This window comes from Pezoporus wallicus, unplaced genomic scaffold (genome assembly GCF_028554395.1).
Source record: "Pezoporus wallicus isolate ANWC-B61680 ecotype Strahan unplaced genomic scaffold, APGP_CSIRO_Pwel_v1 scaffold_2584, whole genome shotgun sequence".
In the NCBI taxonomy this organism is placed as follows: domain Eukaryota; kingdom Metazoa; phylum Chordata; class Aves; order Psittaciformes; family Psittacidae; genus Pezoporus; species Pezoporus wallicus.
In genome coordinates, this window is record NW_026642851.1 from 8,760,684 (window position 1) to 8,783,269 (window position 22,586).

Sequence of the window (22,586 nt, forward strand, 5' to 3'; positions counted from 1 at the left end):
TCTCTCCAACCTGGGCCTTGAACACTGCCAGGGATGGAGCATCTACCACCTCTCTGGGCAACCTGTTCCAGTGCCTCACCACCCTCATAGTAAAGAACTTCTTCCTTATACCTAATCTAAACTTCCCCTGTTTAAGTTTGAACCTATTACCCCTTGACCTATCACTATAGTCCCTGATGAAGAGTCCTTCTCCAGCATCCTTGCAGGACCCCTTCAGATATCGGAAGGCTACTATGAGGTCACCACACAGCCTTCTCCAGGCTGAACAGCCCAAACTTTCTCAGCTTAAGGAGGACATAACCAATGAAATTTTCCCCGAATTATGTTTGAAATAGCCATAAGAACTACCATTATTGAAGAGAAGAAAAAGCTTTCCCAGACATGGAAATCACTGGGGGAGAGTAGATCCCAACCAGCAACTAATCACCTGCCAGCCGCTCACTCACTCACGCATTACCCCCAGTCTCCCACAGGATGGGGGAAAGAACTAGAAAAGCAAAAGTGAGAAAAAAATGTGGGTCAAGATAAAGACTGTTTAACAAACGAAAGAAGAAAAAGTAAAAAAAAACCCCAACTGACAAAGGCAATCACTCACCACCTCCCATAAGAAAACCAATACCTAGCCAGTCCCCAGGCAACAGCTACCTTGGGAGGACCACCCCCCAGCTTTATTGCTGAGACTGATGTTATATGGCATAAAATAGCCCTTTGATCAGCTGGGGTCAGACACTTGCCCACCCCCAGGCTACTCCCTGGCAGGGCAGGGTGAGAAACAGAAAAGTCTTGACACTGCACAACCCATTTAACAACAGCTAAAACATTGATGTGTTATCAATACTGTTTTGATAACATCAAGCAACATCTACAACACAGCAACGCATAAGCTGCTACAAAGAAAATTTAGTCCATCCAAATCAGACCCAGCACCAAGTTAAAACCAAATCTTTGCCTTCACTATTTAAATTTATCTCTTACATTTCTATCACCTGCCCACCATTGCAGTTTAGAGAAATAAAGATCTGTGAAGTTGTTTGTGAAGCAGGTGACTTGCCTCTACCAATCTACTGCAAAATTTTTCCCTTTCTTCCCTGCCAATGTTAGTAGTCACCTCTACTAACCATTGTAATCATGACAGATCTATCAGACTTCATGGAATGTCAGTCAGTTATAAACTGACCTTCAAAGTTTGGTGTTATTTCTCCTGCCTGCTGATACACTGGTCAGTATAAATGGTTCTTGACTTGTCACCGCAGTTGCTTTCCAGTGACAGGGGGCCTTGAACTAGAAGATCTTTAAGGTCCCTTCCAAGGTGATTATAAATCTATAAATTTTCTGTGGAGGGGTGATGTTAAAAGTGAAATGAGACACCTTCTTGGGGTTTGCTTGTGCCTAAAAATGACCCACCAAGTCTTCTGTTACGACAGTACACATTTGTCATACTGTAAGGCCAGTATCTGTTTGTGCTATGATCTCAGCAGATTGATATGGCTTATAAAAATAGAACTAAATTTATACTTGCTGTGCAACATTATGAGAAATCTGGGGAGAAAGCAATGAGATTTGTGACTAAAAGGAATCACAGGAGAGAGCTGAGAGCAGCTGTAATTTCTTTACCTATTATTACCTGACTTTGAGGCCACAAAATTATTATATTTGTCTGTTTCCTGTTACATCTGCAGCTGCTGATAGCAATTAAGCCGCATTTGAAGATAGAAAATGTTATTTAATTTCAGAATTTGGCTTAGTATTTCTTCCAAAATAGCCCTGGCTGGCAAAAGAGAATACTACAATGAATTATTACTCTGAAAATAGCACAATTATTTGTACAGCATGGCTTTCTCCATCAACCCAGAGCTGATAATAGAAAGGAGACAAGTCTTTTGGCCTTCTGACAAAGCTCTGTGCTGGTGTCTTACAGCAGGGCCACAGCCGGTGATGCTCTGACAGATTTGCCTGCACCTTGCTCTAAGTCATATAACTGTTTTATCTGTTTCTTCCAAAAGCAGATGGCTTTTTCAACATTTTTTTCTTTTTTTTTTTCTTTTTGCCAATGAATGCACCAAAGATAGATAGTGAAACAGGAATGAGGGAAAAAAAAAAAAAAAAAAAAAAAAAAAAGGAAGGTGTGAATATGGAAACTTTTAGACAGACATCCAGACTGTTCAAGGCCGGGTTGGACAGAGCTTTGAGCAACCTGTTTTAGTAGAAGGGGGGCTTGAACTAGAATATCTTTAAGGTCCTTTCCAACCCAAACCATTCTATGATTCTATGTTTATTAGTTCTGGTCTACAAACTGAACATGATCTGGCAGTGTGTGCTCACAGCCTAGAATCACAGAATCATAGAATAGTTAGGGTTGGAAGGGACCTTAAGATCATCTAGTTCCACCCTCTCTGCCAAGGACAGGGACACCTTACATTAAACCATGCCACCCAAGGCTCTGTCCAACCTAACCTTGAACACCGCCAGGGATGGAGCATTCACAACCTCCCTGGGCGTCCCATTCCAGCGCCTCACCGCCCTTACAGTAAAGAACTTCCTCCTTATATCCAATCTAAACTTCCCCTGTTTAAGCTTTAACCCGTTACCCCTTGTGATGTCACTACAGTCCCTAATGAAGAGTCCCTCCCCAGCATCCCTGTAGGCCCCCTTCAGATACTGGAAGGCTGCTTTGAGGTCTCCACGCAGCCTTCTCCAGGCTGAACAGACCCAGCTTTCTCAGCCTGTCTTCATATGGAAAGTGCTCCAGTTGCGAAGAAATGGATTAATGCAGGTGTCATCGTGAAATCACTCCAGAAGGACTGTGGAAATTCATGCCGAACGAACTAGCTTGAAGCCGCTGCCCTGGGACAAACGGGAAAGGGGAAGGAAGGGAAAGAGCGCCAGCGGCGTTATCAACCTCCCGCACGGCTCCCCTCAGGCGGGCCCGGCGCCCCCCGCGCATGCGCCACAGGCGTCTCCTAGCAACAGCCGAAACAACGGCGCTAGACGCTGCTGCGTGATCGCCCCCGGGTGGCACGTCGTGCCCGGCCCGTCCGCGGCGGGTGAGTGGGGGCCGCTCCCGGCCCTGCTGCCCGCGTCCGGACAGTGCCGGAGCGGGCGAGAGGAAGGCGGCCTTGGGTCTGGGGGAATCTCTGCGGCAAGCCTGTGGCGGAGAGCAGCAGCGGCGTCCGAAGGGGGCAGGTGCCGCGAGGGACTGGTGGCTGCCAGCTCCAAGTAAGCAGAAATAATCTGTTTGGTGTCGCCGGTTAGAGCCCCAACGTACGAACGCGGTGGCAGGGTGCCGGCGGTGCCGGTGCGGCGTTAGGCAGGGGGTCAGCTCTTCGTGCCTCGCCTCCGGCGGGTTTGGCCTCTTAGCGCTAAGAGAACTGGGGTCCCGTGCCTGTAGACGTTCAAAATTAATGACCCAAAGTTAAAGCAGAATCATTACCTTTTATAATTGATATTTTAAAAGTGTACATTGAAGTTTCCTCCAACCACAACCAGAAAAAAACTAAAAACTTACTGTCCTTTTGGCAGCGGTATCTACACCTTTTGAACAGCAGTGACAATTCCAAGATTTATTAAAAAAAAAAAACTGTAAGATTTAAGAACAGCTGAAGTTTATCAGAATGGAGAAAAATGGCATTTTTAAACCAGGCAGAACAAATCCTGCACTTAAGCATCCTGACAATATTCCCTATGAGAAACTGGGAGCCTAGGGATTTGTGTCAGCAAAGGTAGGGAAAGGCATGGGATGGGCTAGTTCAGCAGGGGATGACTGTGATCAGTGTTTGTAGTTGTGAGCTAGGAAGAAAGAAAATTCAGTGGAAGTGCCTTAAGGAGGCTTATATAGTAGAGAAAAAGAATTGTATTAAAAAAATTAGGGAATATGAATAAAGAAAGAACTGCACTACAGCTAAGGTATGTAGAATTTTTGTGTGACTGTAACATGAAAAGTACGAAACCTAACATTGTATGGATAATAGATAAAAAGAAGAAAAAAAAAAAACTTTTTTAAAACAGAAGTTTGATCCTAAAGAACTCTATCAGGGAATTAGGCTGTTAGGGAGGAATCTCACCTGATTTATTGATATTTCAAAGGTTTTGGGGCATCTGCAGACAGGAATTTCAAACCAAAGTATGGATTTGCTGGCAGAGGAGCATAATCTGTAGAACAGAACCTTTTATAATCTTCTTGGTAATCTCAAATTATCATCTATATATAAAATAATCCAATATTGTATTACCTTAACCTATACATAATTCGTAGTATAAATATTTGGTATAAATAATAGATTTTGATAACATGCCAGCAAAGAAAGTAATTGACAAATGTTTGAATATGACACAAATATAGTCATGAATAATGGCAGTAAAACTGGTCGTGAATAAATGTAGAATAAAAATTGAAAAAGGTCCCTGGCTGCTGAATAAATGGCCAGTGGAACAGCTTTTTAAAGAGAGAACTGGGAGCAAAATACCTAGTGTTTTTTAAGACACATCAGAATAGGTATCTGGTGGGATTAACATGGTGCAGTGGCTGTGACAGGGGAGGGGAATGAATCTGATCATTCACAATCCCTTTCACCTGGTGTCCCCGTAAAACTGACAGAAGGAGCATCCATTTTAAGACATAGATTGGCACAGCTGGCTAAAAATTCAGGAGTGTCTTTATTTTTTACTAATCTTTAAAGCACCTTTTTTCCTAAGGCAGACCATCTTTGACTTCTGTATGAAAAGTGTTCCCTACTATTGCTCAGGCAGTGGTTGTGTAACTGCTCTCTCTCATTTGTTTTAGATTAAGTAAATTTTTCTTTAGTCTCTTTCTCATGGGATGAGGGATTCCATTATGCTTCTTAGTGAGTCATTTAAAATCACACACATGATTTCCAAAAACCTCCTTCTTTCAGGCTGTCTCATCTTAGATTCTCCAATGATATAACCTAGGTCTGATCCTATTATTATGTTCACTATAATTTGGAAATGAACAATAACATAGAGAAATCAAAATAACTTACATTATGACTAACAAAGACTGCTAGAAACTTCTGAGGGTTCTTCTGCAGTTAGGTGAACTGGTCACACTACGACAGATAAAACTCATTGTTGATGAAAGCAGTATAATTTACACTTTGGAACAATATACTCTTCAGTAGTGAACCTAAATTAATTGTGATCAACTGGGAAAATGACCTATATATAGCTTAGTGAAAATCTTCACTGAGGAAATTGAGTAAAAATTAATACTCAGAAAGTTATAACATTACTGGAATAAATCAGTAGTGTTCTAGAATTGATTATGGTACTTCAGGTTAGGTTCATCATATATGAGAAAGATTTAATGGTCACAGAGGGACTCTGAGACAAGAAATATATATGTCTGGAAAAGCTATATGGAAAAAATAATTAAGGCAGCTTAGAAAAGTGATAAATCAGAATGTACTGGGAGTTATAAAAGAAAGTAGAAAAGATCAAGTCGGCATCTTTTAACTGAAGTTGTAACACAAGAATGAGGAAATGTGTTGAATTAAATAACACATTAAAACTGTTTACACATTTTTTAAATCTAAGGAGTAGTTCCTTATACAGTACACTTGACAACTGGACCTGTGCTGTAGCATGTCAGACTAAGAATGAAGAGTAAAAGGATTAAGCATTTATGTGGACAGTAAAAGTAGCTACTATTGTTAGGAAGAACATGAAAAAATTCAGGAGATCTAAACCTTTGTACTTTAGGGAAATAAAAACCCTGTAACAGATGGTGGAAATCTGACTTGGGATTGGCTTCATGTACTTATTAGAAGCATTTGGCTCTTACCATTCTGGAGGCAGAATAGTGATCTGCCATGAAGACTGTTCTTATTCACTGAAGGAGGTTTCTTACGCTGAGATATCTTAGTCATTCTATGATTTGAAAAGACTGCTACCATGTTCTTTAATTCCTGTTACTTCTTTTTATTAACATTCGTACATCATCTTTTACACTGCACTAATTGGAAAATGCATTCTGCCTCTGCAGCTTAAGGTCTCAAAATGACTGAAACGCTCCTGACATTGTATACTTCTTACTAGGTGTACCAAGCTCTTCAGCTTCAGAAAACAATGAAGTATCATCCTTGGGCAGTATGAAAAAGGTGCTGCTATCAATCAGAACCTGCACACAAGTCAAAATTTTATTGCACATCTTGCATATTTTCACCGCATCAGACTGTGGGATCAAATACCTGAAAATCTTGGCTTTTCTTAAATCTAAACCTCTACCCTTGGGCTTTTGAAAGTAACACTCAGCTGAATGTTAATGTGATATCAGAATGTGGATAAAAACTAGCAATGTATTCAGTGTATCTTAAAACTTCTGAGATTTTAAATAAATTATTATATTATTTTTTTGGCTCACCTAAAATCCCCACCTTTTCTCTCTTATAGCTATTTCCTCAACCTGGCATTTAACTGAAAACTCATCTTGGTTTTAACAGTTTGTCTGCAGAGTACTCGGCTCTGCATGTCTCTTTTTCTTCCTTTTTTTTAAATAGAATTATTTTGTTTTGTGTGTATATAATTAATAAATGCATAATTTTTTAAAAACAACTATTTAAATGAACTCTCAGAATGATAAAAATATATTTAGTCTTTTTGGTTTTTGTCTTGTATCTAGAAGCAGATTCTTGTTTAGTTAGCTAACATCTGTATGGTAGCTAATTCTTGACTTAACTTGATAATTTTTTACATAATATACATATGGGCACAGAAAAAAGAGTGAGCAGATTCAAAGGTCTTGACTTAATTGGTGTCTCATATAATGTATTAATTTCATACAGCACATAGCTTCAGAAACTGGATATTAAATTGGACCTGGTATCTCTTTTTAACTCTCTTCTTGCATGAACCCAGGTTTTTATAGTGTATTAATGCTTGCATTGACGTTACAGCACTGGGCAAATCCATATATAAGGAGTAGGACAGAAGAAAGCCAGAGGAAGAATTTAGGAGAAAGAAAGAAGGAAGTTTCAAGATTATTCCACATTATTTTCTTAATCATTACAAGGTTACCAGAGAATGATGAGGAAGATGTTTAAGCTGGCATACAAAGTACAGACTAGTTTACAGACTCAAGAAAGCTAGAGTGAGATTGTCATCTAATGCTTTTATTAGAATTTTAGTATCTTCCTTCTGATTGCATTGGAAGGCAGCAGAACTAGTGTCCCTACAGAGATCAATTGAAATAATCAATTAATATGATGAATTTATAAGAAATTTTCACTATTATAACAGAAAAAAATATTTTAATTTGTGAGATAAGAATAAATAGCAAAACTTCACTGAAACTAGCTGAACTGAATTGGGATTACATGATTATCACTTGGAAAGCAAAAAGAATCTCACTTGTGCATCACTTTTGTGAGGAAACTGAAAATCATTACTAGGTTGTAGTAACACAGCTTCAGGCTGACTTAAAGCATGGGACAGTCAATTTGCCAAGCGGATCATGTCGTGAATAACTGGTTGGAAGCTATTCTTACATACTTATCTTTGCATTGCTTTTCCATAGGAGTAATTTCTCTCAGAAGAGACCTTTAATTCCTTGACTAAGAGGTAAGTTCCACAGCTGGCCTGTGTCTTTGACTTATACCTGCTCTTTGTCTCATGTCTTGCTAATATTCAGTACATGCAGGATCTTAGGTTGTTGTGTCAGTTATTCAAAGTTTTGGAAAACATAAGATGCAGATGGAACAAGTAGTGTTTTCTAAATGCATTGTCTGACTTAAAGTCATGAAATATTATGGTCTTTAAATGTATGCAACAGGACTCTGAAACTATAAGTATATATTCCGTACTGTAAAGGAAGTGTTTATGAGATTTGAATGGAAAAACTGCAATAAGACTTCAAAGTTGTCGTGGTTTAAACCCTAGCCAGAGAGCTTGTTCACTCACTCCCAGTGAGTGGTGCCGGGTTGAGAGCAATCGAGGCCCAACCCCCCCCGGGCTCTCCCCTTCCCCGCTCCTGGAGGAATGGGGAGGAGGATCAAAAGAGTGCAACTCCCACAGGTTGAGATAAGAACAGTTTAGTAACTAAGGTATAACACAAATCACTGCTGCTACCACCAATAATAATAATGACAAAGGAAATAACAAGAGAATACGACACCTCACCACCAGCCGACCGATAACTCGCCCCCCCAAGCCTGACCAAGCACCAACTGATATCTCCTCTAAACCTGCAGTCCCAGCCCTTCCAGGTAACTCCCAGTTACATCCTGGGCATGACGTGCTGTGGTATGGAATGCCTCTTTGGTCAGTTTGGGTCAGGTGGCCTGTCTCTGCTTCCTCCTGGCTTCCTCTCCTCCCTGGCAGAGCATGAGGCTCACAAAGTCCTTGGCCAGACCAAAACATCATTGTTATCAGCTCTGTTCCCAGGCCGAAAGTCAAAACACTGCACTGCACCAGCTACCAAGAAGGAGAAAAATGGCTGCTACTGCTGAACCCAGGACAAAAGTATAATTTATAGATTTTTTGAGGTTCCTAGTGCAAGAAAATAAAATAGAGTAGTAACAGGGAATATGTCCATCATTATCTTATGATCTAGTATTTGGAATCTGCTCTTCTGGGCAGGCATCTGCAACAGCTCTTTCAAAAACGAAATAAATTTTGCATGCTTTATTTGACATGGCAGAGATGACAGTTCATGATATAATAGCCAAGAGGTTAGAGGGTTCCAATTTTGAACTAAAAAGTCCACATTTGTGACCTTTCTCAAAATCATTTTCCCTTTATGAGCAAAACATTCTAGTCACAGAGATGTTACTGGGGATAGGCCTATTCCCTCAGCCACTTCTAAAAAGACAAGATGGCTGTGTTTTGTCATATGCTGAGTTCTGCTAACATTGTCTACTGTGATAGTATCTGCCAGACCTAGCCTGTCATGTGGATTCATGTGGAGAATCAGGGTAATAAGTACATCTTGCTAACTTTAGATGTTAATGTGTCAATACACAAGGTAACAATTCTAGACTCTGCTTTTGATCTGAGGAAACAGTAGCTATTTTTAATGTGCAGTTCAGTTTTAGCTACCTACTTTAGGATGAATGCCTTAGGGGCTATTGAATATGTTGACTTGATCTCCATCAATTATCAAGGAGAGTGATTAACTTAATTACTGATGCCTAATTTAGTTTAGGGGACGCTACTCACAGTTTCTGGATACTTGTTCAACTTAAGATACTGATACTGGGGTAGTTCTGGTCCTATGGGAAAGCTGGAGGTCCTAGTGAAGTTCAGAGTAAAATAGGGAAGTGCCTGCTGAGCTTAGGCACCAGGAGCAGCCAGAGCTGAGTGAGAGTGATGGGGATTGTAATTTTGGAATGAGGATTTAGTTAGATGTAATGACTGGCCTGGCTGAGAGGCAACACCTGATTAGACCACTGCACTGAAACTGGGTGGAAGCAAAGCAAAGCAGGCTAATTTGTCTACCACTGAAAGCAATAAATTCCAGGTGAAGGACAGGAAGTAGCATAGAATGATAACTTCATAGATTGCTTAACTACACATTGGCTACATCTGCTAAGTCCTTCATTACACTATCTCTGCATGATTTAAAACAATCAGCCCTTTAATCTCAAAAAACATGTGGAAAAGATATGCTTCTATGATTCTAGAAACCTACAGAGCATGAAGTAATGAGTATTACTTAAATAAGAATTTTCTTTGTTTTGTCTTTGAGGTTTAGAATCATAGAATCATTTAGGTTGGAAAAGACCTTTAAGGTCAATGTGTCCAACTGTTAACCTAACACTAGCAAGTCCCACTAAACCATGTCCCTAAGCATCACATTTACATGTCTTCTAAGTACTTCTAGGGATGGTGATTCCACCACTGCCCTGGGCAGCCTGTCCCAGTGCTTGACAACCCTTTCAGTGAAGAAATTTTTCTTAATATCCAATCCAAACCTGCCCTGGTGCAACAGGATGCCATTTCCTCTTGTTCTGTCGCTTGTTGCTTTGAAGTGACTGACACCTGCGTCACTACACTCTCATTTTGTGTAGTTCTAGAGAGTGATAAGATCTCCTCTGAGCCTTCTTTTCTCCAGGCTGCACAGCCCCAATTTCCTCACCAGACTTGTGCTCCAGACCTTTCACCAGCTTCATTGCCCTTCTTTGGACCTGCTCCAGCACTTCAATGTCTTTCTTGTAGTGAGGGGCCCAGAACTGAACGCAGAATTTGACATGCAGCCTCAGCAGTGCTGAGTACAGGGGGATGATCACTCTCCTGGCCCTGCTGGTTACACTATACACAGGCCAGGACACCATTTGCATTCTTGGCCACCTAGGCACAAGCTGGCTCATGTTCAGCTGTCAACCGGCACCCCCAAGTCCTTTTCCACGGAGCAGCTTTCTCCATGCCTGTAGTGTTGCATGGGGTTGTTGTGACTGAAGAGCAGGACGTAGCATGGAGCCTTGTTGAAGCTCATATAGTTGGCCTTGGCCCTGACTCATGGATCCAGCCTGTCCAGATTCCTCTGCAGACCCTTCCTGCCCTCAAGTAGATCAACACTCTCACTCAGCTTAGTGTAGTTTGCAAATTTATTGAGCATGCCCTCAATCCCCTCTTTCAGATCGCTGGTAAAAGATATTAAACAGAACTGGCCCCAGTACTGAGCCCTGGGGAACACCCCTTGTGACTGGCCACCAGCTGGATTTAACTCCAGTCATCACCATTTTTTGGGATCACACATCCTGCCAATTTTTTACCCAGTGATGAGTACACCCATGCCACACTGTAATTAGCCAGTTTCTCTGGGAATTAATTCATTAACTATGCTTAATTACAAGTGAATAGAATTTTAATTTTCAAAATAAGTTTACTGTTAACTTAGACTCAGCATTTATTCACATTTTAAAATCTAAATTCTGCTACAATTTTTTTCTGACTTCTAAATATTCTGAATAGTAAACTGATAGTCAAAGATATGTGTACTGTAAACCTACTGAAAAAAAGACAACATGCAGTTATCATGGTGAGAAAGGGATTTGAGTAAGGAGTTCTTTTATGGGTCAGTAGTCTTTCAATACCTGTACATATCGATTGTCTGCAATAATTAAAATTCAATGCAGAAGACACATTTTTGTCAGCAAGCCAAAGAATTACACGTTCCTCATTGCCTCAAGTCACAGAATGACCACTGAATACAGAGAGCTTTATGGGAACAAAGCTAACAACAACAGTTGATGGCAGAATACACTGAAATCCAGAAGAGTAACTGCAGCAAAGAAACAGACTGAGGGGCATAATCCACAATAAAGTAATTGTCATGTTCTCTGTACCTGTTGCTTTTTTAATATTACTAAGGAACCAAGTATTCCTGAACATATAGAAAAATGTATAATTTTCTTGAAAACATTCTCAGAAGTTGGATGTATTTATATAGAATGAGTAAATATTTACAATTTAAGGCTTCAGTTATTTACAGTCTTGTAATATGTACAATTATTTTATCTGTGAACATTAATGGTACAATATTATAAATGCTTTTACATGAATTAACTTTTTTTAATTGTTTGATTTAAACTGAATTAAACTCATTGAGAATTAAAATTGCTTTTTAGAACTTTAGCTTGATTTATGTCTGAAATTATTTGAGCTGATCTGAATAATTCCCATTGTGCCCATATCTGTATTCCAAGATTTAACACAGTTTAAATAACCCAGATTTCCTGAATGTCTTTATAAATCTGATTCTTATATGTGTGTATGGTGCTTATTTTCTATAGTGACTGCATAAACCAGAAGGTAGTATGTCCATCATTTTTTTTCTCAGTAATTTGTCCTTACGCTTTTTCTTACATGTTAATTTGCCTCTATCCAAACCTTCACTTTCTGAAACACTGAATTCTAGTGTCTGTGTATGTGTTCATCTGTATGTGCATATGTATATATCATAGAATCATAGAATGGTTTGGGCTGGAAGGGACCTTAAAGATCATTCAGTTCCACAGGCAGGGACACCTTCCAGTACAGCAGGCTGTCCAAAGCCCCATCCAGCCTGGCCTTGAACACTGCCAGGGATGAGGCAGCCACAGCTTCTCTGGGAAACCTGTTTCTCATAGTGAAGAATTTTTTCCTAATATCTAAACTAAATCTCTCCTTTGTCAGCATTCCCCCTTGTGCTATACCTACATGACCTTGTAAAAAGTCCCTCTCCAGATTTCTTGTAGGCCCCCCTTAGGTATTGGAAGACAGTTATAAGGTCTTCTCTGAGCCACCTTCTCTTCTCAAGGCTGAACATAAGCACTAGGGTAAAGCAGATTGGAGCTGAAGAATCTTTGTGTGGGTCTTCCTCAAAAACTGTACTTAGTGACCTGATTATGAAGTTTTAAGTTTCAGATCCATTTTTAGGATGTGCTTATTCAACTGGTTTCAGTACTGCCATGTTATAGTTTCTTTGAGAAGTTGGTAGAGGAATAATACCTGAAAAATTTCAGAGGATTCAAGAAGAGCTCCAGAATTTTGTTGAACACAACAAATAATGGCCTTGACTTTACCAGCCAGGCTACAGCTCATGTTGCACTAGAAAATGATCTCTTATATCATAGGGAGACTGTCAGAGTAGTCCTGGCTGAGGTTGGATATGTTTCCCTTTGAGAACTTAACCAAGGAGTTAGCAAGGCATACTAACAGTGTGCATTTTGTTTTTACACAGTATAAAAACAAACTGAAGTTTGGCATAATTTGGGTTATGTTGTATGCATAGCTATTGCTAATGGGTCAGGTTGCTCTTTTCTTTTGCCTGCAGCTTAGCTAGAAGGCTCTGTTGAAGTTTTGCAAGCCACATGAAATTAGATACACGAGATATTACGTCCATATGCTTCCATATGCACTATTAGGTGCAGCTGAAAGGTCTTCCTGGTTCACATGAATATGTGCTAATATAAAAAAGGCAGAAGACAGAAGGTGGACTTTGTGTAAATTGGTGTAACTTTTTTAAATCAGTGAAATTTGTACTGTGCAGAACTGTTTCTTAGTACCTGCAGACCTGATTTTTGTCTCCTGTGAAATATGAACAGAGAATTCAAATCAAACTTGAACCACATTTTCAAGGTAGAACTTATTTGTACATTCTGCAGTTGTATAGAATGTGTGCCAACATAGAAAGTATAGATATGGGGAAATATTCTAATAAGACTTTTAAGTTCATATATGATTTATAGATGCAGATTAAAATAACTTACAGAAATGCATGGTATTTTTATCACATTAAAACTTGAGCCTGTGATGTCTCAGATTTTTCTTTTTAGTTATGTATTTTGTTGGCAGATGTACTTCATCAAATGTGTGTAAGCATTAAGTTTGTTTCTGTATAGAAATTACTATGTCAGAGAAATCTTCAAACTGATTAGGTCAGTCAAATGAATGAGAAAGTCAAGCTTTACATACTTTACTAAATCACTGGCAACCTAATTCCTAAAACACAGAAGAGAGTTTGTTTGTCTGCTGCTTTTTTAGGTTTGTTAGTTTTATTTTGTTTTTTTTTAGAATGGGTAAAAAAGTAAAGAAGGAAGGAGAGCCTCCACCCAAGGATGTGGTAAGTTTATAAACTGATATGTTCTATAAAATAAACATTACACAACTATAGGCCCAGTTCTACCATCCTTACATAGTTCCTTACTCTCCTAGCTTACCCACATTATTCTAAAAATGGCTTTAAATATGACTCTGTTTATGCTTTTCTTGGACGGCATACAAACCAGAGTGACTGGGCATGTGTAGTTCTTTGTGGAGATTGTTGTCTTTGGCAGGCTTTGCAAATAGTAATGTATGAAACAATCCAGGCTTCTTTTTATTTGAAGAACAGTATTAGCTTTCCATTTGTAAAAATCAAAGGAGAAAGGAGAGCAACCTGACATCTGCCTGTCTTTTCAACTGTGGAGACATTCCCTTTCTTTAAGAATGAAAGAGTTAAGAGCCTAGAAGGATCTGCAGAGTTTTTTACTGAATACAGAATTTTACATTTTGAGTGACAGTACTACATATTCTGGCTCTTTTGCAAAGATGATAGAGTCTTTAGAAGCAGTTCAGGTTTTTCTGGTATAATTGGAAGTGCCACAGTGAGTAGTACAAGAGCTGAAGCCAAATAAAGAATAATGGTGGTGTAATGGTTTAAACCCAGCTGGTAATGAAGTACCCCACAGCTGCTCACTCACCCCACGCTTTCCCCCACCCCAGGTGGGATGGGAAGGAGAATAGGAAGAATGTAAAACCCACACATTGCGATAAGTTTAATAACTAAAGATAACTAAAGTACAGTATAATAATAATAATAAAAAGGAAATAACGAGAGATAAAAACAGAAGAGATAGATAAAAACTCAAAGGGGAAAGAAAAAAACCAAACCAAAACAAACCAAAATAAACCCAAAACAATAAACACAAGACCTTCTGACCAATATCCAACCCGATCCAAGGAGCAATCTGCCCTTCCAGGTAAACTACCAGTTCCAGGTAACTACTTCCAGTTTATATACTGGGTATGACGTGCTGTGGTATGGAATACCCCTTTGGCTAGTTTGGGTCAGGTGTCCTGTCTTTGCTTCCTCCCAGCTTCTTGTGCCCCTCCTCACTGGCAGAGCATGAGACTGAAAAGTCCTTGATCAGTGTAAGGGCTACTTGGCAGAACTAAACCATCAGTGTGTTATCAGCATTGTTCTCAGACTAAATCCAAAACACAGCACTGCACCAGCTACTAGGAAGAAAATTAACTCTATCCCAGCCAAAACCAGGTCAGGTGGCAATGTGAGATTTAAGGGTCTAAGACTAGCATGCTTTTCAAGAGTTTCTAAAAATTCACAAGCTACAAAGACACTCCCAAAAAGATAGAGGTTCAAAATGTAGGTATTTTTAAAGTTTAGTTTAGAAAGAAGTAGAGGAAATAAGACAGAAACATTGAAAAGAGTATAATACAAATTCTGTGCCAGATAATAACTAAGTTAATGCCAATCAGGATCTCAACAAGTCCCATAGAGGAGCATGAAGCTAAATACAAAGGTCAGTGCATTATTTAAAAAAAAAAACCAGTAGGTTTGTCTGTAAAGAGTGATGGTACTGCAAGAGGTTTTTCAAAGGTCATAGAAAAGTTGACCAGCAAAACCTATGTCACAATTTCAATATTAAGTAAGCATAAATAGTTTTGACTATGTAATACCCGATAGCCATGATGTCACTGAAGCGTAGCAATTGATACCAGGTTTTTCCCAACTGTTCTGTGGAAAGAAGAATTACAAACATAATTCATAAGCTTCAATCAATAATAAGTCCTTACAAAGCAAAACTTGACTTCAGCATGGCAGGATAAATACATCTGATGCCATTTCTGTATAGAAGGTGTAGGTGGATGGGACTAATTAAAATAGGTGTGAAAAATTAAAACTAAGTATCTTTGCAGTCTAAGAAAAAAAAAAAAGAAGGCATAAGAAGTAGATTTAAAGCATACAAATGAGCCATCCCCCTCCCAAGTAATAAAAGTGAACTTTCCAGTTAAATACCTAGAAAGTCAGTAGAAGCAGCAACACAATTTCCATATCCAAAAGACAACATTAAAGTTTCTGGAGGAAAGTATGGTACAGCCTACTAACTATAGCAATAAAACGTCAATAATGTTAGATGTCAACATAAACGTCAATATGTTAGAAAACATATTCAACAACTGAAAAAACTAAGCTCACAGAAAAGGTCAGTAAAACTATTAAAAAGGGAAGAATTGGAAAGAGTGAAGTTCAGATGGCATCTGAATTTTTTGGCTTAGCTTTTACCTTTATTGTACTTTGGGCTAGCATCAGTTCTAGCGGTCATATCAAGAGGAAAAAACCTGAATTTTGCATAGCAAAACAGTATTAAACATGAAAATAAATCATTGATTAGTTGTAACTATCAACCAAGAAAGTCTTCTAGCTATGAGAATATTGTTTATAGCATCATGTAAAATCAAATCTCAAAACTTTAAATTTCACCTGGATGTTTCAGATGGCAGGAAATGAGATGCAGGCAAAAGAAAAGATACACTAGCTATTATCTTGTGATTGATAATCTGCTTATGAAAATGTCAAGTCCAAGAAAAGAAGCCTTGAGATAATGTGGACAGGCTTATAAAAGAGGGCCTTTGTGCATGTGGAATGCTCTGAGAATATATGGTACTGCAGTTGACCGCTAATTTTTATAGATTTCTAGGAACAGGTGGGAAACACATCTCTTAGCTTAACCGCTGCTTATGTTTCAGAAGGTATTCCTGAGGACTCTGTTTTCCCTGCCTTTCATAATTTGTCTTTTGCTATTATCTGTTATGAGAATTGGGCTTCTCCAGGAAAAATACTGCTTTCAGCCTCTCTCTCTATACGGATAACCTTAGCCAGTAAAATATGCTAGCTTTGACGTAGACTGATAGGATCTTTTCACATGGTATCTTCATTGAATTTAGTGTTGATAATATTACTATTTGATCATCAGCTAGGGCATAGACTTTAAAAGGGAAGCCTAGCATTAGCACTAGAGAAAACACAGAGACATTATCACTGAAAGAAAGTCACAGATACCCTAGTATTTTTGAAAATGGCTTCAGTCATAACACTGATGTTAAAAAGGCGGAATATATGGAGTGGCACTGTCAACTCCTGAAATTCAATCTCCACAGAAACACCTTCTTTGAGCAATTAATGCCTAAATATTAATTTGACTTTAGTAATGCTTTCAAAACTGTCTCCCATAACATCATCATAGACAAACTGATGAAGTTCTTGTTGCTGAGTTATTATTAAACTAAATGACTTATGGTACAGTAAGCTGATTACATTTTCTTTAAAAAGGAGCTTTGTTCCATGACTCATCCCATGCCTCTAGCTTGTCACAGCAAGCATGGAGTTGGACAGTGGTTTCAGGTTTTCAGACATGCTTGAAGACAGTAAGACCAAGCATATCAGCCAGGCAACCTTTTAACTGTTTATGTAGCTTGGATCTTGATCTTGCAGGCTGTTAAGCTGTGTGATATGCCTTATGGAAGGTGATGAAATGATTTCATTTAAAAACCTAACAAAATAAGAATTTAGAAATTTGGGTGCTAGTATCATATTTTGCTTTATTTTTTAGCAAGTCAGAGGAGGGAGAAGGAAAAAAGCCTCCTCTTTGTTTTTTTCCTTCTCGCACACTCATAACTTGGTTGAAGATTTGCTCTGAATAATTTCCTTGCTTGACAACTGACTTGTATGTATCTTCTGCTTGACAGCTGACTTGTATTGTTCAGCAACATGTGATTCTGAGGTAGCTCATAGAGAGTGAAGTAAAAGAAATAATAGACATTTTAAAATACATATGGTATAAATAAATATACATTGTATTAATATTTTAAAATAATTTTGATTTTCAAGGTTAATACATTGGTACTGAGAGACTGCATTACTCCAGTATCTAGTAGTTTATGTATGTAACACAGATATTCTCTAGGCCTAAAGTGTGAAGAGGGAAGACAGTATTTCCATGTTAAAAAATGTATTTTAAATCCAAACAAACTTAAAACATTTCAATAGGTGAAATTTTCAGAAATCCTTGAGTCTTGTTAAAGAAGAAAACACTTTTTTAGAAGATTCCCTTGCTTAATTGGTGTTAGTCCTAAAGAATCTATTAAGAGGGTGAAAACTGCCAGACTTCTTGGAAGATTTCTTTCTGTACAAGAGGTCAGAAATGGAAATTAACACTATGTATCATTTCTAGATGGATGAGCAGGGATTATATAATGGAAATACTTCAGCTAATCAAGATCCTGGTGAGCTACTGAGCTGAGTTGACAAAAGCACAGGAAGGGTCCTTTTTACTTTTTTAAAAGCAACAACGAAGTGTTAATGCCACAGAGTAACCAAATCCTCTTCCTCATACCATGCCTAAGTTCATAGGCCCTGTGCACAGCTGCTCAAAATAAACTTCTCATGTTCATTTCCAAAGCACAGGATGCTCTTATGTGTGTAAGAGAATTACATAGTTTGTTGTCCTCAAGACTTCCTAGATGTACAGTGAAGTGTCATGATTTCCCCAAAGTTTTCATATGTGATGAAATCATAATTATATCTGAAAGTCAATAATTCTTTTTCATTTTTCAACAGTGTTTCCAATTGTTATTGAGAAAATAATTTCTCCAGGTAGATAGCTACTCATGTTCATATTTCTAATCCAGCGTAGATATCAAACTAGATTTAATTATTTTTAGGGAAATGTGAGTCTGCTGCAGCACACAGGAATGTTTATAAGCAATAGTTTGATATAAATCAAACTACTCTCTCCTTTTTGTTTTTATTTGTAGCTTGATCCTTTATTGATTGAAAGCAAAACAGCAGCAACGGTTGTGTTAATGCTTAGCTCTCCTGAAGAGGAAGTTTTGGCCAAAGCATGTGATTCTCTCTATAAATTTGCATCAAAAGGTTAGTTTTTTGCAATGAGCTTTCCTTTGTGTTGTTTGGATTTTGATAGTAATTCATCATTTTTTATTTTCCTAGCACTGAAACTTTCGTTTCATCTCAAAGGTGTCTGTCAAGGTTTTGGTGGGTTTCTGAAATATCTGTCAAACCTGAATTTGCAGTAATAAATCCTGTCGTTTGTGTGAAGAAAATTTTTATCATTTTGTTGTAGAATTTTATATTCCCTGTTTAATCGAACTTGTTTTAAATATGACCTAGATTTGTTTTGTTATGAGCAACAGACCTGCATCTAGGAAAGAATTCTCTTTTTTTATGTTACAGTTTGAAACTTCTGTACCACTATAGTTATTTCAGAGTCCAGTTTTCAGTAAAAATTACTTTTTAGCCTGTTTCTGTTATTTTTGCATATAGCTCTTGTGTCAGTACTTTTGTTACAGATGATAAAGGAGGCTGAGCAGTCTCCAATATATCAAGCTGATTTCTGTATGCGTTGGGAATATAGCAAGTCCCCAGGATTCCAAACCTTACAAAGGTCCCTGTATTATCTATATCTAAGTGTCATGTTCCAGGCACCCAGAAGACAACTGTGTAAAAAAGGCTCAAAATTATGTAGCACATAATTACCTAAGTTTCATCCTATTTATTCCATACCAGCCACTCAAATTGGTATACACTGGTAGCATTCTTGGTATAATTAAACTGTTCTAACATAAATTTCCATTTATTTTATATTTTCTTTAAAAATTATGAGGTTATTTACTGATTATTGTACTGATGACAATTACCAACACTGCTGAGTGAGAAGAGAGCTAAAGCCTTTGACAGCGGGCTAGGGATCATAGGACTCAGAAAGATCTTTAGGTTCAGCTTAATACGGCAATTTAGGCTGAGGGCATGCAACCAGATTTTGAATATGTGAAGGGAGAATTTGTACTGTTGGGAAACAGTTATGAATCACACACTATAAACTCTTTTTGGCTTCTTCCCTGCTGTCCACAGGAAGATGTGGCACACTGCAGGAGGGCAGATATTTAATTTTTCTGTTTCTACTTAATGAACAATCCTGTAAGTTGTTCATGTAGATATTGCTGCAGTCTTCTGGAAGATGAGACCATACTTTGCTGTGTGGCATAAGAGAAGTTGTTGTTTTCTCTTTACAGTTAATTAATTTCTTGAATGTTGCTAGTAAATTAAGTCCCATCCCTCAGTAAAAAAATAGTTCTTGTATTTTAATTGTGTTTTGGCCCGAGAGTGAGCGCAGTTCTTCTGTTTCTCCTCACATTTCTCACTTGCAGCTGGAAAAGAAAGGCATGGCTTATTAGAAAATGAATTATAATTATGTTGTGGGAACTGAGAATAGAAGTAGTTTTCAGATTTTATTTCTTGAGTTTTGTGTGGGTTTTTTGAGTAAGCAGGAGCAGAAAGAAGGCTGTAATCATACAAAACACTTCTGTTCTTTGCGTGGCCAGAGCTTATTCAGCTACAAAGAGCTCCATTCTCAGGTGGTAGAAATCTCAGGTGGCATTTAATGATCCAAATCCTGGTAGCTGCTTCAGTTGAGGGGTTCTCAGAATGAATTAACTGTTATTTTGAGGAAAATAAAATTGGGAGGCAAGAAAAGAAGAAAATAAAATTAGGTTCTTAATGATACCGTTCACCTGTACTTCACTAAATAGAAAGCTGTCTTTTGTACTACCACTTCAGTCTCCAACAAATGAGTTGGGTGTCCAATAAACAAAAGCATCCTTTGCTTTACAAATGTGAATTAATCCTAGACATTATTAATCCTTGATACTATTTGACAGATGCTTATGTTATTTGGGGTATAGATTAGACCAACTCCCAGGATCCTGTCCAGGCCTTTGTTATTTGTCCAATAGAAGATTGGTAGCTGCTTTACTTTGTGACATTATAACTGTGAGCATTTTTCATTTTTATAGAACTTTTAACCTAATTACTCTTCAGGTGATGAAAACAAAGCAACGCTTCTTGCTCTTGGTGCTGTGGAACAGCTGTATAAACTCATCTCACATGAAGATCCAACTGTACGTAGAAATGCCATCATGGTATTTGGCATCATGGCTTCTAATTGTAAGATTCTCCATTTTTTAATATTTTCTGCTGTGTATGAGTGTGGTCATCAAAGCAATAGGTGGCCCATGTGAAAAAAAGAACTATATAGTGGCCCAGAACAAAGGAACAAATTGAGCTAGAATGAACTCCGCTGATTTTGAAAAGAAAATCACAAGTTAATTTTCCTCCAACCCTTATTTTTGTTATGATGTGGCCAAATTGAAGGAGTCTATTACTGGAGCTATGTCTGTCAAGGAACGCCTGGCTGCATGAGACGCCCACCAATCTGGACGTGACACATTCTTTTACAAAAGTTGGAGGAGAAGGATAAAGTAGTATTTATCATCTACATGAAATGCTCTGATTAAATATCAGTTGTTACTTGGGGCATTAGTGTAACTACAGTGATAAGGGAGAAAATGTGTTAAATTTAAAGTAGCTAACTCAAGTATTGAGGGAAAAAAAAAAAAGCCTGAGCTATCAAGCATTGGCATGCATATTTACCCAGCTTCTCTAGCAGGTCAGTGCTGTTGCAAATGTTTTGTTCTGTATCTGAACTAGTGAAATTCAAGTAGTCTTGAATCTTTCACATTAAGACAATATGACATTGACATTCACATCAAGGTGGTATACCTACTGTAACCATACCATTATTAAATGATTTAAACACTCTATATGCAAATTTTCTTGTACCTTTTTATAAAGTAAGAATGGATGTATTGCATCCATGCTGGGAGGCTGAGTGCCAGATAATCAGGCTGTAGTGAGTGGTAGGTAGACATACCTGAAGATGAAACAATAAGTGATGTAAGGTTGAGTTTTAGTGGCTATTATTTTTACTTTGCTTTATAAGCCTACATCTAATGAATATAATTAATCAGGTCTTATTTTGGTAGATGTTCTACCCAGTTGGTAGAACATACCCAGTTCCATGGTGTATTCAAGTCTTCTCATCAACTGCTACTTGCTTTTCATGTTGCACTGGACCTTGTGCTCTTTACCTTCCTTTCAACTTGGCAGTTGCATACCATCATTCCCTTCAGAACTTAGCTTTCAATGCTGTTGCACTAACACGGATAGGAATGACTGAAGATCTTCCGTTATATTCATAGGTTAATTGTTTTTTTTAAAAAAAAAAAAGTAAATTCAACTTAATAACTTTTTTCTTTTATTTCAACACTGTAATATATTGATAGTGACAACTTGGCACTGTAAGATCACATAAAGCCTGTCCCAAAGAATGTTTTTTGTTATTCTATCCAGTGATTGTGGTTTTACTAGTTTGCCATTGACAACAGTAAAAATGCATTCTGAAAGTCTTTAATTTTAATAAAACCTATATAACTCATATTTTCAATTTGCAGTGTGGGTTGTGTTAGCATAAAATTAGGAAGTGATGGCTTGAGAATTAAATAACAGAAAGATTGATTTTAATTTGATAATCTTAACCACAAATAATTTTAACTAACTGAGTTATGACTCCTTTGACAACTAAAACTGTGCAATATTTGATCAGAGCCTGCTGAATGCATATATTTTGAATCAAGTTTCAATGAAGTATTGAGGAACTTCATATATATCAAATGTCAATGACAGTCATCTGGTACTTCCTTAATATTTTCTAGGCTTATTATGATCTTGATATATTTTCAGTTGCGGGTCATTCCTAGTCAGATCTTTTTGTCACTCAGGGAGTAGCCATAAGTACATTTTCCTTGAGCAGAATCTGTTTTTTTTTCTCAAGATTGAAATAAGGATTTACAAGCCAAGATTGTCAAATGAAAGACTTCATATTTGTATTTATTTTATTGTAGATGATGTCAAGAAGTTACTAAGGGAACTGGATGTCACAAATTCACTTATATCACACCTGGTGCCAGAAGGTAGCTTGCAGTATTCATTCCTTGGGTAAAAATACACTCAGAAATAATTTATGATTGCCATTTGATTATACAATTTTATAGAATCTTCCTTGCGATTTTTTATTTGTCATACTACATGTTAAATAGGTAATTGCTTTTATAGAAGTAGTTCTGTTATTCACTGAGTAGTGGTTTTCATTGTACAGATGTATCAACATGTTTAT

General features: G+C 37.9%; 1 protein-coding gene across 13 annotated transcripts in view; it reads left to right on the forward strand.

Moving 5' to 3' along the window:
- The first annotated feature begins 2,960 nt into the window (after nt 1-2,960).
- The window catches only part of ARMC3 (armadillo repeat containing 3), a 57,876-nt gene continuing 38,250 nt past the window's right edge, over nt 2,961-22,586 (forward strand). For 2 of the 13 annotated variants that reach the window (XM_057432679.1, XM_057432692.1), the window contains exons 1-6: nt 2,962-3,044; nt 7,532-7,575; nt 13,510-13,558; nt 18,313-18,430; nt 20,393-20,518; nt 22,315-22,383. In XM_057432679.1, coding sequence (XP_057288662.1) covers nt 13,511-13,558; nt 18,313-18,430; nt 20,393-20,518; nt 22,315-22,383 — 361 coding nt within the window. In that variant the 5' untranslated portion in view covers nt 2,962-3,044; nt 7,532-7,575; nt 13,510. Of the gene's footprint in view, nt 3,045-3,140; nt 3,248-7,531; nt 7,576-13,509; nt 13,559-18,312; nt 18,431-20,392; nt 20,519-22,314; nt 22,384-22,586 lie in introns of those variants that run through there. The other 11 variants (XM_057432689.1, XM_057432684.1, XM_057432680.1 and 8 more) reach the window with 11 other exon arrangements.